The sequence below is a fragment of the Sprattus sprattus genome (assembly GCF_963457725.1).
Source record: "Sprattus sprattus genome assembly, chromosome: 6".
NCBI lineage: Eukaryota > Metazoa > Chordata > Actinopteri > Clupeiformes > Clupeidae > Sprattus > Sprattus sprattus.
The window spans coordinates 29,796,156-29,812,165 of record NC_137925.1 but is presented as its reverse complement, the minus strand read 5'-3'; the positions used below and the strand labels follow the sequence as shown (position 1 = coordinate 29,812,165).

At 43.2% G+C, this 16,010-nt stretch overlaps 1 protein-coding gene across 2 annotated transcripts in view; it reads left to right on the top strand.

Moving 5' to 3' along the window:
- Positions 1–1,029: 1,029 nt before the first annotated feature.
- The window catches only part of dlg3 (discs, large homolog 3), a gene marked incomplete at its 5' end in the record, with an annotated part of 106,241 nt that continues 91,260 nt past the window's right edge, over positions 1,030–16,010 (top strand). For both annotated transcript variants that reach the window (XM_080841119.1, XM_080841120.1), the window contains 3 exons: positions 1,030–1,144; positions 1,849–1,980; positions 15,333–15,421. In XM_080841119.1, the coding sequence (XP_080697245.1) occupies positions 1,129–1,144; positions 1,849–1,980; positions 15,333–15,421 (237 nt within the window). The remainder of the gene's footprint in view (positions 1,145–1,848; positions 1,981–15,332; positions 15,422–16,010) is intronic.

Here is a 16,010-nt window from a genome sequence, read left to right as displayed (position 1 = left end):
TTTTTTTTTAAGTTGCCTATTTTGGTGGCCCCCCTCAGGACTTGGGCCCTACGCGCAGCGCGTAGTGCGCGTTATGGGAGCGGCGGCACTGACTATACAGTATAGTGAGGCTATGGTAAAACATATGAATGTGAGATATAGCTGTCAAATATTGAGATGAAAGTTTTATACTTTATGAAACAAACATGAGACATGAGCCATTTGTTATTATTTTCAGAAAAGTAGACGTATTCATTTTAAATGTATATGTGGTGGATTTAGGACTTATTGATATCTTTACAGGGCATATGGGCATACATTAAATTATCCCTCTATAATACTACAAGTCAAATCTAATATATATAAATGCCGGAAACTATGGGATGTTATTCATACAATGATCTATCTGTGCAATCAACAATTCATTGAATTGAGTTGAGTCGCATGCAAGTAGCCTTAATGAAGAACACTACAAAAAATACCAAAACAATCTCATGTCCGCTAGATGGCGGCCGTGACTACGCCTTGGCTACAGTACGATGGCTAAAAATAGAAGCTGAAGATTGCAATCTGACGTGAATCGAAAAACATGGTCAGTTATTTACTTTTTGTAATAAAACGCAGTTCATTACACAAGTGAAGTGAATTAAAAACACATTTCAAACATTACACGAGGGCAGCCAATTAGAAACTGTTGTCTTTGGTTTCAGCTTTTGCCTACATAACCGTTTTAAAATGTAACTAATCTGAGAAATCCCCCTGTTCTGACATGTAGAAGCATAGCATACCCAACGTTGCTGCAATGCAACAGCACTGAGAATCCCCGGTGGCGCGCGAGCACTTTCACTGGATGCATAAGTTCCGTGTATCCATCTACGTTGTCTCGTGCAAATCACGTCGCACACTGGACGCAAGCTACCGCTTTGGTATAACTGTCTGAGGGGCAGAATGCATGGAGCACTGGGTTAAAAAAGTTTCTGGAACTACGACTAACCTGACAGACGCATAACAGTGAGTCAAGAAAGAGTGCAATTATCAAGCCCTCAACAGGAAACAATTGGCTAGTTAATGCCATCTAACCAAAATATGTTATAGCAACGCGGATATTTCGGTTTGATGTACTGAAGCGATACAGTCTAGCAATTCGCCATGGTCCACAAATATGGTAAGTAGTGTCAGATGTAAGTAGACATTAAGTGTTAACTAAAAAAAAATGTTTCGAACTGGGTTTAACCAACGAGCTAAAACAAGTTTGAAAGAAACCATTTCTGTATCTTCAAAAGTAACACCGAACAGTTCTTCATCAGCGTTTTCTGTTAACTAAACGACTGCCGTTCAGAAGTTAAAGGAAAATATTAGTTTTTTTTTTTTTAAATATTTCTCTGAGTCTTTAAATTGTATGTGGAAAGCTAACCGCTCTTGCATTTTCGAGTTGTATTTTCAACCATAACACTCGTTTGGGAGACTCCCATGGGAAACAGGAAGTATTTTTCCTTATATGATTGCTGCCAGGGGGATTTTTGGGGACTTGTGGGAGCTCAGGTTTGGGGCAGTTGGTTGTTTCAGCTCAGCATCTCAAGGTTATAAGTAACAATATAACCTAATTCTCTATGGTAAACCAAGCAGTGTGCAAAGCATTATCTCAGACAAAATGTCCTGACCAATCATACAAATGATGATACAAATGTAACAGACAATATTCTTTCAGATTCAAATTGCTGCAGTCCTTGACTGGCCTAATGCAAAAAGAATGCCTAGGTCGACATCTCATCTTTATGTTTCATTATGAAGACATTTGCTAAGGGTTGCTGTGTAAATGAGGAAGGCAAATGTGTTGTCATTAAAATATCTCCCTGCTGTGATCTGCAGACACAGAGCGAGCAGTGGGACTACTGTCAGACTACCAGTCCAGTCTCACCCGCCCAGAAGAGGAGGCTCTGAAGAACAACGTGGGGAAGGTGTCTGCCATCTTTGGCAGTCATCTCTTCCAAGCCCTGCTGGGTAAGACAACGAGACAGTCTCTCTAAACTGCTGCATTGGCTGGCCTCCTGTCTGCCCTCTCCTCTCAAAGAGAATGAGTTGCTTTGTAGTGGCCACCGCATTCCAAGCATGATCACAAAGCTCAGTCCAAAATATTGCTTGTGGTTCCAATGTAATGCACTGCAGTGCCCGCTTGATGTTGATATCAAGAGACAGCCCTGGAGTCCGCCACTAGTCCCAAAAAGGGCCTTTCCAAATAGCATAGGCCTAATCCAAATGTTCTGAGAACAAGGTGGACACATGTGCTTTGGTATACAGCTCTTAAAATGAAGTCTGGTAAAGCCTTTCAGAGTTGACCCGAAATAGGGATTATTGTTTCAGAGTTGTCTGTCCTGCATATTTTCCTCTCTCTTAGGCCAGCAGTCTAATCTTGTTGTGCGCATGAAAGGGAAATTGATTTTGGCCCAGATCTGGCTGCGGGAGGGGGTCAGGTGACATTTATTTGTATGTTAGGTTCCAAGAGTCTTTCAGACGGACTACAGAAGGTTTACTCGGCAGCCCCCTGTCACAAGTGCATACAATTTTGGAATGACATTTGATATTGTGTCCTCATTATGTCCGTTTTAACGTGGTTGCTAGATTGCTTTAAAACATAAGTTGTCAGAGTAAAAATGCTTCTGAAGCTTTTCGAACCTACATTGTAATCCGGAGTCTCAGCGTCCACAAGGTTCAACATTGACTTCAGGGAACATGTCTTTGAGCTGTGTCAGCACACCATCAGCACTGTCTGTTTCACTGATTTAGCCCCATTTCCCCATCTCGACATCTCCTCACAGCCAGCATGTGGAAGTGTGAAAGATGAGTTAGCAGAGCAGATGTGTGCAGGACTGGTTGCCAAGTGAGGTCCCCCAGACAGCCCAGTGAAGCCCAGTGAAGCCACACTCAACTGTCAGCTTCTTCCCTCACTACGGGCCGCTGCCTCAGAGGCTCTGCTCAGCCACCACTGTATGGAATCAGATCAATGCCATAAATATTTTGTAATCTGTAATATAGATTTTGTATATGTAACATAGATTTAGTATCTGTGAAACCATCTACACTTTCAAAACCTATCTTCACTTTCAAAATGTATTTACACATACAGATTTCAAATACGAAATGTATCTACACTTTCAAAAACTATCTACACTTTCAAAAACTATTTACACTTTCAAAAACTATCTTCACTTTCAAAATCTATTTGCAGATACGGATTTCAGTTACGCATTACGGATAGGGATACGGATTTCTGTTACGAATTACAAAATCTTTTTGGCACTGTCTTTGCTGCCTTTCTAAAGAGCCAATCAGAGCCTTTGGCAGATTTTCTAAAGCGCCAATCAACACATTGTATCCTCTACTGACTAGCCAATCAGCGCTAGCTTGCTGGCAACTGCTGCTGGCCCGCTCATTATTCAATAGTTATAACCTAAATCTGCCACCGCTCTGCCTAGGGAGAGATCTGGGGTCTCCCCCGCACGGTTTGAATACAATTCGGTGTACGAACACCGTGGGGGAAGTTAAACAAGCATGCCTTATGTCTGGCCCAAAGGGCTGATGAACACCTGTACTATTTAGTTAATCTTAGGCTCTGGCGATTCAGAGATCGCTTGGCTGCAGAACGCATTGTAACTAAGAAATTGGTCTCATATATCTCTTCCACTGAGACGCTAGAAAACTCGCTTCCACACAAAATACACAATAAAACGTTTTCAAGGACTTCAGAAAAGGGTTACAAATAGCCTACCCCAAAGTGCCATGAAAAGAAACGAAAATGACATTACAAGGTGGTTTTGAAATCAGGCTGGTCATTATCCAGCTGTTGAGGATGCACTTAACGGTATACCCCCACCATCACTTTGCATGTGTCTGGAGAACAAGACAATAGCAGTCTGTCTGCTAAATGTTCTCATCGTGATAATGGGTCATATGAATACTGTTCATTGTTAACTTAATTAAATGTGAATAGGAGATCGGTCACGAAAATGCTAACGTTAGCTTTCGTTAGCTACCAAAGCAGATCCTAATATCTTCCATACAACGACAAGGATCTTTGAAACAGGTGTAACGAAGTGTGGAGTGAAAACCACTGACTATGATTGTGCGTTTTACAATGACTTTATTAACAACTCCAAATATAGGACTTCTTACTTGTGCCATTTCTCGGTCTCTGATCCATGACTGCTGCATACACCGTTTCACTCAACTTTCCCAGTTACCAGCAAGCTAGCGCCGCACAAGTTTACAGAAGGTCTACCTATCTATAGGCTACCTGAATTTCTGAAATGTAGCCTACTACATTTCTAAATGTGGTATTGCTACACTTAATGGCAAAAATTGCACTGGTCTGTTGGACTTCAACAAAAATAAACAATATTTTTGTTGCTTAAGCTTATGTATTCAGTCATTATTCAATGGTATACTAAAAATCTATGTGAAAAAATTTACTTCTCACTGTTCTCAGGTCAAATATTTATATGCGATTAAAATGCGATTAATTTCGATTAATTAATTACAAAGCCTCTAATTAATTCAATTATTTTTTTTAATCGAGTCCCGGCCCTACTAGTTATAGTAATTCAAACTGAACATTACTTAAACATAGACGTATGTTCTACAACTGCCATGGGAAACATTACAGTTCCATTACCCAATGCTCCAGTGGCACTATTAATGGCCTTGCCCATGCCGTAACGATACTTGCCCATGGGTCTGCTGCTGTTGGCACTACTAAAGCGGGAATTATACTCAGTTTAAACGCAACGCGTAAGCACGTAAGATACACAAGAGCCCCTTGCGCAGTTAAATACCACCCCTTGCGTGCTTAAGTGTGACCCCCAAAATTTCTGACTATCCCACAAAGACACTCCGGCCCCACACAGCTCGCAAAGACTGTGATTGGCCTGCTAACCACAGCCTTTCATGAGTCTCACGTTTCCGGTTTCATAGCATACTACAGTTTTTTTTAGACCCAGAATTTTTTTAAATCATAGATAGCCTGCAGACCGTCTCACAAGCCTTTTCTTGTGGATTATGAACAAACATAACAGAAGAGGTCCGAAGACATGAACTCCTTTACAAACCCTCTTAAATCACTTATAAGGACGCTCAAATGACTGACTGCGAATTTATGGAGAGAATATACCATTCTCACCCGCGATTGTTTGGAGAGAACGCGCTAATTCACCGAACAAATACTTTCATATTCATTTTCCACCACTGAGTCATGGTGATATCATTCATTGAGTTCATATTGACGTGAATTAATCAATTGCACCTGTGAGGCAAGCACGAGTTTGATAGAATGAGCCCGGTCTGCTCATATACAAAAGCTAACATTGACGTGGAGTTAACTTGCTGCCAACACCATTGTATTTACAAGCACTGACTACATACACTCATGATGAGAAAGTACATACACCTGGCGATTCTATCGCTGTGGCCGTCATTAAAAGATGTGTCAATAAACAAACTTCTGCGTCATGTGATCTGTCTTTTTCGCCACTTGTACTGAATTGCCAACCTTTGTATTTTGTGTAACACATGTATTCATACATCAAACCTTTCGCCCTCTACACTTTCATGCTGCAGTATGTTTTTTTCCCTTTGTCCTGCTGCAATAAATACACTTCCTTCACTCAAAATAAATCCTACAGGTCTGGCGTTGATTTGCTTTGCAACACGAACAATCCTTAGGGAACCTTAGGAACCGTAAATCAAAACTAGTCTAAAACAAGTAATAATAATAATAATTCATTTTATTTGTAGTGCACTCTTCATTCCAGCAGAATCTCAGAGTGCTAAAAACAGCTCTCAGCAAAAGCACAGTTTAATACAATTAAAACTTTAAATAAAAAGTTTTTTTAAAAAGTAGGAAATGCCTTTCTAAATAAAAACGTTTTTAGGCCAGTCTTAAAACAGCCCAGTGTCTGTGTTGCCCTTAAGTGGTCCGGGAGGCTGTTCCACAGTCGCGGGGCTGCAGCGGAGAAGGCCCGGTCGCCCATGGTGCGTAGCCTGGTGTTTGGGACCTGCAGGAACAAACTGTTATTGGATCTGAGGGGGCGATTTGATGTTTGGGGAGTGATGAGTTCTTGCAGGTAAGGGGGGGGCACGACCGTTTATGCATTGGTGGGTGAGAAGGACTTTGTAGTCAATGCGGGATGAGACAGGGAGCCAGTGTAGTGAGTGTAAAATGGGGGTTATGTGATTGTATTTCCTGACTCTCATCAGGATCCTGGCAGCGCTGTTCTGAATGTACTGCAGCTTTTGGATGTTCCTGCCAGTGATCCCAGTGAACAGTGAGTTGCAGTAGTCCAGTCTGTAAATTACGTGCTTATGGTTCTGCGTCTCAAACGACCGTAAATCGGCCTTAAGGACTACTGCCAGGGTGTGTTTGCATGGTGTGGGGAGGGGGAGGGGAGTTAGTGGAGAGTGGGGTGATTGTCATGGTGGAAAGAGAAATATATTCCCTGTTTTGGTGTCGGATATATCCATCATAATCAAACATGAGAGTTTGGATGTAGTGTGGAGACTCCATTATACATGAAAGAGGCATAGATTGAGATGAGACATGGGGTTGTGATGCGGTGACCTGATTGAATGGTTGGCTTTGATAAGCCTTTTCTATACATCTCATGTGGAATGCACACAGAAATCAAAATCCTGTTATACTGTTTTGATTGTGTGTAGAATGTGGTATACTTTTCATTCTTAAAAATCTCTTAAAAACATGTTTCTTTAGCAGTGTTTTACAGTAATGGAAGGATATGCCTGGCTCCTTAGTAATGAGGCAGCGGCATTTGTACTGTTGTTTGAAACTGCAAGCATTTGTTTTATCAGTTGTGATTGTTCATTTTTAGATTAGGCCTGCCCGGAGCGGATCAGGATTCCATTCATTCCAGAAAAGAGGCTGGATTCCCAGTAGGAATGTGCAGGCAGACACATAGAGGTAGATTCCACAAACAAACGCTCCAAAGCCTGTGTGCTGCCCCCACCTCCCTAACGCTGAGCCTGCCCCCTCCTACCTAACGCTGAGCCTGCCCCCTCCAGACCAGCTGTGAGCAGCTGCAGGAGACTGGGCAGAGAACTGCAGCAGGACAGACCATGGCTGATGGCTGTTCATGCTCCCAGGGGCAAGAAGGCTACAGGGTCATGTGAGGCTCTCAGTTGTGTGTGTGTGCTAGCAACATGTGTTTTCAGTCAGAGGCTCACACACCCCTTAAAGAGTGAGTGGGAACAATGATGTCAGCTAGGTGGTCACTCCCTCCACTCCAGTTAACCATCCTGTAATTAACGTCCTGCGTTGTGCTGTACCTTTTTTACAAAGCAAAACAAAAAAAGTAGTAGTGTGGAAACTTGTGTTCTATGAGGTGAAACGTTTCCATTACTGTTGTTGAATGCCATTTCTAAGGATTCCCATATCCAGGACTGGCATTCTGTGCATGATCAAATCATGTTTAGACTGTATCGGGTGCTCACAAATGCTTGCATATTGTGTGACTGTTCAGAGGGAAACCTAGGGACTTTTCAACCTGGGCCCTATTTTTTGCATCCAAACTTTACTAATGACAATTTACAATTGAAATTGGTCCAGTGTTGAGTTAAAACTCAACTTTTTTTACTTTACTTTTTTACTTTAAACTTTACTTTGCTTTATACTTTATACTTTACTTTACTTTATACTTTACTTTACCTCCTTATTGACAGGCTCATAATGTTATTATAAGCGTCAGACAACATGGAAAGATATACTCTTATCAGAGATCGACCTGTGTCTGTTTACTTCCAAAACTGCAAAGGAACTTGAAAGGGACTGCAGTTTCTGTAGTTTACATTTCTGTTACGTTTCTGTAGAAAATGACTGTAGAAACAGACACAGTCCCTTTCTACAGTTTATTAACAGTAATTGAGGTAAGCAGACACAGGTCTATCTCTGTAGGGATCAGTTATTGAGGTAAACACACACAGGTCTATCTCTGTAGGGATCAGTTATTGAGGTAAACACACACAGGTCTATCTCTGTAGGGATCAGTTATTGAGGTACACACACACAGGTCTATCTCTGTAGGGATCAGTTATTGAGGTAAGCAGACACAGGTCTATCTCTGTAGGGATCAGTTATTGAGGTAAACACACACAGGTCTATCTCTGTAGGGATCAGTTATTGAGGTACACACACACAGGTCTATCTCTGTAGGGATCAGTTATTGAGGTAAACACACACAGGTCTATCTCTGTAGGGATCAGTTATTGTGGTAAACACACACAGGTCTATCTCTGTAGGGATCAGTTATTGAGGTAAACACACACAGGTCTATCTCTGTAGGGATCAGTTATTGTGGTAAACACACACAGGTCTATCTCTGTAGGGATCAGTTATTGAGGTAAACACACACAGGTCTATCTCTGTAGGGATCAGTTATTGTGGTAAACACACACAGGTCTATCTCTGTAGGGATCAGTTATTGAGGTAAACACACACAGGTCTATCTCTGTAGGGATCAGTTATTGAGGTAAACACACACAGGTCTATCCCTGTAGGGATCAGTTATTGAGGTAAACACACACAGGTCTATCCCTGTAGGGATCAGTTATTGAGGTAAACACACACAGGTCTATCCCTGTAGGGATCAGTTATTGAGGTAAACACACACAGGTCTATCTCTGTAGGGATCAGTTATTGAGGTACACACACACAGGTCTATCCCTGTAGGGATCAGTTATTGAGGTAAACACACACAGGTCTATCCCTGTAGGGATCAGTTATTGAGGTAAACACACACAGGTCTATCTCTGTAGGGATCAGTTATTGAGGTACACACACACAGGTCTATCCCTGTAGGGAGCCATTCCCCATGTAGTCAGACAGTTATAATTATATTATGAGCCTGTCGGTGGCATAACAAAGTCGGCTGCTTTGACGCAGATACCAGGATCACACGGTATAGCCATTTTGCAGTTGCTGGTTATAGAGTCCTAACTCGTTTTCGATTGTTAATTGTAGTTAGTAGAAGACTGAAGCCAAAAGGTCTAAAAATATGGCCCAGGTTGAAAAAAGACTCAGTTTCCCTTTTAGCCAAGTGTAGGGCCCTGATGAGAGTGACTTAGTGGGGACCAAGCGCTCCCCCTGTGATGCACCGTGGGATGGGAGGAGGTCCAGTCTGTCTTGATTGGGCGTTTGCATGGCTGCACAAACTCAAACAACCCCCCCCCCCCCCCCCCCCCCCCCACTACTGCAGACTCATCCCTTTGTCCCCCTACACACAAACATGTAGGGGCACACGCAGGCACTCCCCTAGCACCCTGCTAGCATAACCGCAGAGGGGGTTTGGGGTGCTGGGATTAGACCTGTGTTGCTCCCTGAGACCCCTGGACTTGTGACCCACATTTCCCCAGTGTTCTCTCCTAATGAGAGCTGCATTTCAGCAGAGGAATCTCACTGAACCCTCTCTGGGCTGGGAAGAGCTCTGCTCTGGTGCGCTGTCACTGCTGGTACTGGCGGTGCGGTGGTGTGTTTTTGGGGGCGGGATGAGATTGGGCTTGTGTGTTTTGTGCCCCAGCCAGGATTTTGTGTGCTCTTGGAAGAGAGACTTGGAAGAATTCTAGTACATTCTTTGGAAAGTTGGAGAGGATGAAAGCACTTTTATGTGGCTATGAGTTCTCATTCTTTGGTACAAAATGACTGTTGAGGAATAGAAATCTGTGTGATACATGAGTGCCCTATGTGTCTGCAGCTCTATCCAGACAAGAAAGATGAACCTAACCAAACCCAAGACTAATGCGATGGCTTCATAACCTGAATTTTATTTAGTTTGTTAACACATTTGTGACTATTAATTCTTCTCTATCTTTATAATATAATAATATGTTTATTTGTTTGTGATTTAACTTTAAATGATCATGAAATTAAATGTAGGCCTATTTTCTACGTGTTTGTCTTTTGTGGAATGTTCTGGATGAGTCTTGGGCCGAATCTCGATTCTTCCCATTGCCCCTTTTGCTTTGTCTTTGTCTTGTCTTAACCCTACTACTTACAAGTGTAAGGGCCAAGGGCTGAAAACTTTCCCCTATGAAATGAGACGCCACTCGGTTTCGGGTACGTCATGCGTGACTGTATGAGCTATGAAACTAGCGATTTAAAAAAAGTCTAATGAAGAGTATGGTTGCAAATATATATGTATACAACTGTGTAGAGCACGAAACAAGACTGTCGTCATTTTTAAATTAATTATAATATAATATTATATTAATACTTACATGTAGTGTATGTAGCATCTAGCTGGCAAGCTACCATATAAGCCAATGGAGTGGTGGTATACGCGCTAATTGTATCCTTAAACTACCGTTTGAAAGCTTCAGTTAAGACCTACAATACTATGCATCGTTCGTGTAGTACATTTCAGATCAAACCGAGTCATTATAAACATATAAAAAGTTGTGTAGATAGCTTTATTCATGTCAAATATTCCTCGCTTCAAGCAGCCATGTTTTTTTGAAAATTCCCGAACTGGTTTCGCTATGTGCTCTGGGATAGCCCTTGGAGGTAAGTGAGCTCTCAAGTGAGCTCTCAAATCATCTTAAAAATAAGGGGTACATAGCACTCAATCTTATCCCTTAACCTTGATCAAATTGGGTATTGAGACACCACTAGCTCTCACATGAACGCGCAATTTCAAGGGTAAGGGGGAAGATAAGGGGTAAGGGGAAGTATTGAGATTGGGCCTTGGTCTTGGTCTTGGTCTCATCATTCTCACACTCATGTGGAGATTCTCTCCACTCTCCTGCATTAAACAGAAACTAAATGTTTTAGTCAGGTAATTGTTGGGCAAGGTATAATTTATGCGTCTTGGCAGCCTGTGCTGGGACCTTCTCTGCAATCTCAGGGCTGTGTAAATGTGCAGAGGCGTCGTACATCTGACATCTAAATCTTTCCGTTGGTTATCAACCTGGATGTTGTGTCACCAGGCACTGCGGTGAGGACGGGCCTAATCACGGCCTTTAAGTTTCACTGCTTTTTTCCCTCTCTTTTCACACCACCACTTTCTCTCTTTCATCTGGCTCTGGCCAGCTGGGCAACTCAGGCATGTCTGCCCACACAGCGCTCGCCTCCCACTCGCTCCGACTCACGCAGGCTCACACACACACACACACACACACACACACACACATACATAGGCCGATGAGTCACGGAGCCCAATTCTTCTGCCACTCATCCCACTGCACCCTGCTGGAACTCTCAAGCTCTGCCCCCCACAACACCCCCCCCCCCCCCCCCCCCCCTCACACGCTCTCTCTTTCTCTCTCTCTCTTGCTCTCTCACGCGCTCTCTCTTTTGCTCTCTCACTCACTCTCTCTTTCTCTCTCTCTCTTGCTCTCTCACTCACTCTCCCTTTCTCTCTCTCGCTCGCTCTCTATTTCTCTCTATCTCTTTTATCCCCGCTCTCTCTTTTTCTCTCTCTCTCTTTTTCTCTCTCTTTTGCTCGCTCTCTCTTTCTCTTTCTCTCTCTCTCTCTCTCTCTCTCATTCTCTTTCTCTCTTGCTCTCTCGCTCTTTCGCTCTCTCTTGTCCTCGCTCTCTTTCAGAGACACACACACATTGTTACTAATTAATCTCTTTCTTTGTCTTTCACACACAATCTCATGAATTTAGAATGTGGGAAAATCGCGCGCACACACACACACACACACACACAAACACACACACACACACACACACACACACACACACACACACACACATTCACAGCATCAGAAATTAAAATGCATTTTGAAACTCAGACATGAGTGTGGGGAGTAGTGTATGCGTTTTGAAGCAAAGAGACAGTGGACCATATGCCACATGCATACACCATATAGAATGCACCCATAGCGTAACATCATTGTGATCCCTCCCAGCCCCATAAGTGCACACACACACACAGGTACACACACACACACGCAGGTACAAACACACTCAACTACTCGACAATTTACTATGTGGACATAAACAGGCTCACCATGCCACTCCCATCCTGCCAACCAGCGGCTGCTGTTGGTGGTGCCGATCAAAGGCTGCTTGAAGCGCCACATGTAGCAATGCTAATCTAACAGCCTGCCAGAGCCTCATCTCTCCAACAATCAAACATCTGAACTCAAACCACCAGAGCCTCATCTCTCCAACAATCAAACATCTGAAATAGTTTTAGCCAGCCTACACATTTACAAGGTAGTTATTTAAGGTAGTTTACACAGTATGTCGTTAACCATAGAACAAATAGCCATCAAGAAAAGCACAACAAGTATGAATGAATGGATTGACAGCACCTGACCACACACTCACACATTTTCCAACATATGAGAAGTAACATTTACATTTGTGTAGAGCCAGAGCATTTGAGGGCCGCTCTTTTCTTTGGGCTTTCTGTCTATTACTTATGCTGCTAACTTATCGTCCATTACTTATGCTGCTAACTTATCGTCCATTACTTATGCTGCTTACTTATCATCTATTACTTATGCTGCTTACTTATCGTCTATTACTTTGTGCTGCTTACTTATCGTCTATTACATATGCTGCTCACTAATCGTCGATTACTTATGCTGCTAACTTATCTTCCATGTGCTGAAGAACACTTTCTGTCCATTACTTATGCTGCTTACTTATCGTCTATTACTTATGCTGCTAACTTATCCTCCATGTATTGAAGAACACTTTCTGTCCATTACTTATGCTGCTAACTTATCCTTCATTACTTATGCTGCTAACTTATCGTCCATTACTTATGCTGCTTACTTATCATCTATTACTTATGCTGCTTACTTATCGTCTATTACTTTGTGCTGCTTACTTATCGTCTATTACATATGCTGCTCACTAATCGTTGATTACTTATGCTGCTAACTTATCTTCCATGTGCTGAAGAACACTTTCTGTCCATTACTTATGCTGCTTACTTATCGTCTATTACATATGCTGCTCACTAATCGTCGATTACTTATGCTGCTAACTTATCTTCCATGTGCTGAAGAACACTTTCTGTCCATTACTTATGCTGCTTACTTATCGTCTATTACTTATGCTGCTAACTTATCCTCCATGTATTGAAGAACACTTTCTGTCCATTACTTATGCTGCTAACTTATCGTCTATTACTTATGCTGCTAACTTATCCTCCATGTATTGAAGAACACTTTCTGTCCATTACTTATGCTGCTAACTTATCGTCCTTGTACTGAAAAAGTGCGCTGTGCTCCATAGTTACACCAGTGTAACGTATCCATACCCAATCTCCCTCCCTCTCTCTTTCTCTCTTTCGCTCTCTCTCTCTCTCTCTCTCTCTCTCTCTCTCTCTCTCTCTCTCTCTCTCTCTCTCTCTCTCTCTTTCTCTTGTGCAAACACCCACACACAAACACCAACACACACACCATGGCCATGGGCCAGGGTAAACATCCCAAAACTTGATGAGTAGAAACAAGACGCAGAGTGTGGATAAGATACAGCTGCTGTGGATAAGATAAATTAGGTGTTCAGAGAATAGTGAGAAAAGTGGTGTAGAAGTAGAAACGTGTGTGCGTGCGTGCGTGCGTGCGTGCGTGCGTGCGTGCGTGCGTGCGTGCGTGCGTGCGTGCGTGCGTGCGTGCGTGTGTGTGTGTGTGTGTGTGTGTGTGTGTGTGTGTAGACCGGCACGTATCAGAGCTGTCATCAGTGGCAGAACAGTGTGGCCTAGTGGTGAGTGGGAGGTGGAGGTGGAGGGGAAATGCCAAATCCAGACGTCCACAGACATACAGAATCCATGGCTGCAGATGCCAGGCTTAGAACTGTCTGTTCAAGTGTTGAACATGTAAAGAGGGCAACATTTGAACCCACATCACACTTAAGATATAAAGGGATTTATGATAGCAAAAGCTTCATAGGAGCAGTCAGAAAACAAGCTGCTCCTTTGTGGAATGCATAAATCATGTAGCCTTACTTAAATACTAGTTACACATTTGCAGACCCAATAAGTGAGGCCAAAAATATAGTGTTTCATAGACTAGAAACCCTGCATTCTGGCAGACTTCCCATTGAAATTGCAGACTGGACAAATAGGTGGCCTCACTCAATGGTCATACCTCCCTACCTCAACATGCATATCCCTCCACGTTAACATCTAGCCAACATGTAACCCTAAACAGAGAGTCCCACCTTACTATGGCATGCCTCAGGCTACGGCTATGGTGCTTCTGTCAGCACCACCATGCTGTAACTGCAGTCAGTTGGGGATGGTGCTGGTAGTCCACTGAGCTGAGTTTCAGAACCATCAAGAGGGTGGGCTGAGTTTCAGAACTATCAAGAGTGTGGGCTGAGTTTCAGAACCATCAAGAAGGTGGGCTGAGGTCTAGTGGTGCATTAGTGTCTTTAGTCTTTTATAGCCACCCGTGTCAGAGGCTGGGTACATTGGTTAATTCCCAATACTGATGCTGAATCAGAAGATTCCTGGTATGAACTAGAACAGACCTCCTCTCTCTTACTGTTCCTGTGCTGAATCAGAAGGTTCCTGGTATGAACTAGACCTACTCTCTTTTACTGTTCCTGTGTCCCACTGTCCTACTGATCCAATTCAGTCTCCTGGCATCGTAAAAAGTATTTTTACACTCCAGGAAAAAAACAAAAACAAATGCGATGCATTCCAGTCTATCAAAGAGCACTGTGATAAAATGTGTAACAGCATGGCCTCACGTTTGAATGACATACCATCCAGGTGGTCTGCAATAATTGTGTAGTCTGGGTAATAATTACAACCTGGACTTCCGGTGTGTCAGTCAGGCAGCTGCCTCTTGTAAATTGCCCTTGATAGGATATCATCAATATGTCATGTGTCATGTCAGCAGGCACTGGAGGTGGGGGGTGTGGGGGTGGGTGTACGCCACAGGACCCTGGCCCTGTAAACCCAGTATGGGCAGGCATGCTGGAAGGGCAGGCAGCTGGTATTTATAGAAACACACAATGGTTGGATTAAAGAACAGGTTGGACCAATGAGCTGACTTTGTTTTTGACCTTGTGTGTTGACGAGCTGTGCACTCTGGTTCAGCCAAGCAGGTCGTTTTTATTCACTGAAAAGCAATACAACAGTTTGACTGCCTGCTCATGAATCACTGTTAGTGTGTTGCTGAAAATACCACCAAATCTGTTTAGACAAACCAAACATTGTGATGAATGATTTTCTCTGGAGTGATGTGCATTTGTTAAAGCAGCGTGAGTTGATGTGTACCCACACACTTTACTGAAAATATCTTGACGATGACTGAGATCTCCTTTTAGTTATGAGGAAAGCAGTCCTTGACATCTTGTTTTGTCCATTGCTTCATCACCTGCAGATATCCAGGAATGCTATGAAGTGACCCTGCAGCTGAACACCACAGAGAGCGGACTGAAGGAGAATGGAGCAGAAGAGGAGGCTCTGGAGGTAGGAAGGAAGTCCTCAGATTGAAACGATTTATTACATCAGTGGAAAGTCATGTATAGCAACAGTCCTCAGGATAAAACACTTTAATTCATCAGTGGAACGTCATTAATAGCAAGAGACCTCAGAACGCTGCATAGTTATTCTGCATCGGGCATCAAGTTTGTCAACATTAAAGTTGCATTGTCAAGAGTTATCCACCTGCCTTTTCCTGACCTCATTCATGGTTCCCCCTGTAGGCTCTGGCACGTCTGTGAATATGTCATCACAGGAAAGCTAGGGAGGTGAGGTTGTGAGAGGGTAGGGGGTTGTTGGAGGAAGTCTGAGTGAAAAGAGAGGGAGTGCTGGGTAGACCCTCCACAGTCGGAGTAAAACGAGAGGGAGTGAGGGCAGACCCTCCACAGTCCGAGTGAGTGAGAGAGAGGGAGTTCTGGGCAGACCCTCCACAGTCTGAGTGAAACAAGAGGGAGTGAGGGCAGACCCTCCACAGACTGACTAATTTCTGGGAATTCCGCTGCAGCGGTGACACCTTGTGCCTGCCGGTAGGCCTCATGGTCTTTCAATGCAGACCTTTCATTACAAGAGCCTGCAG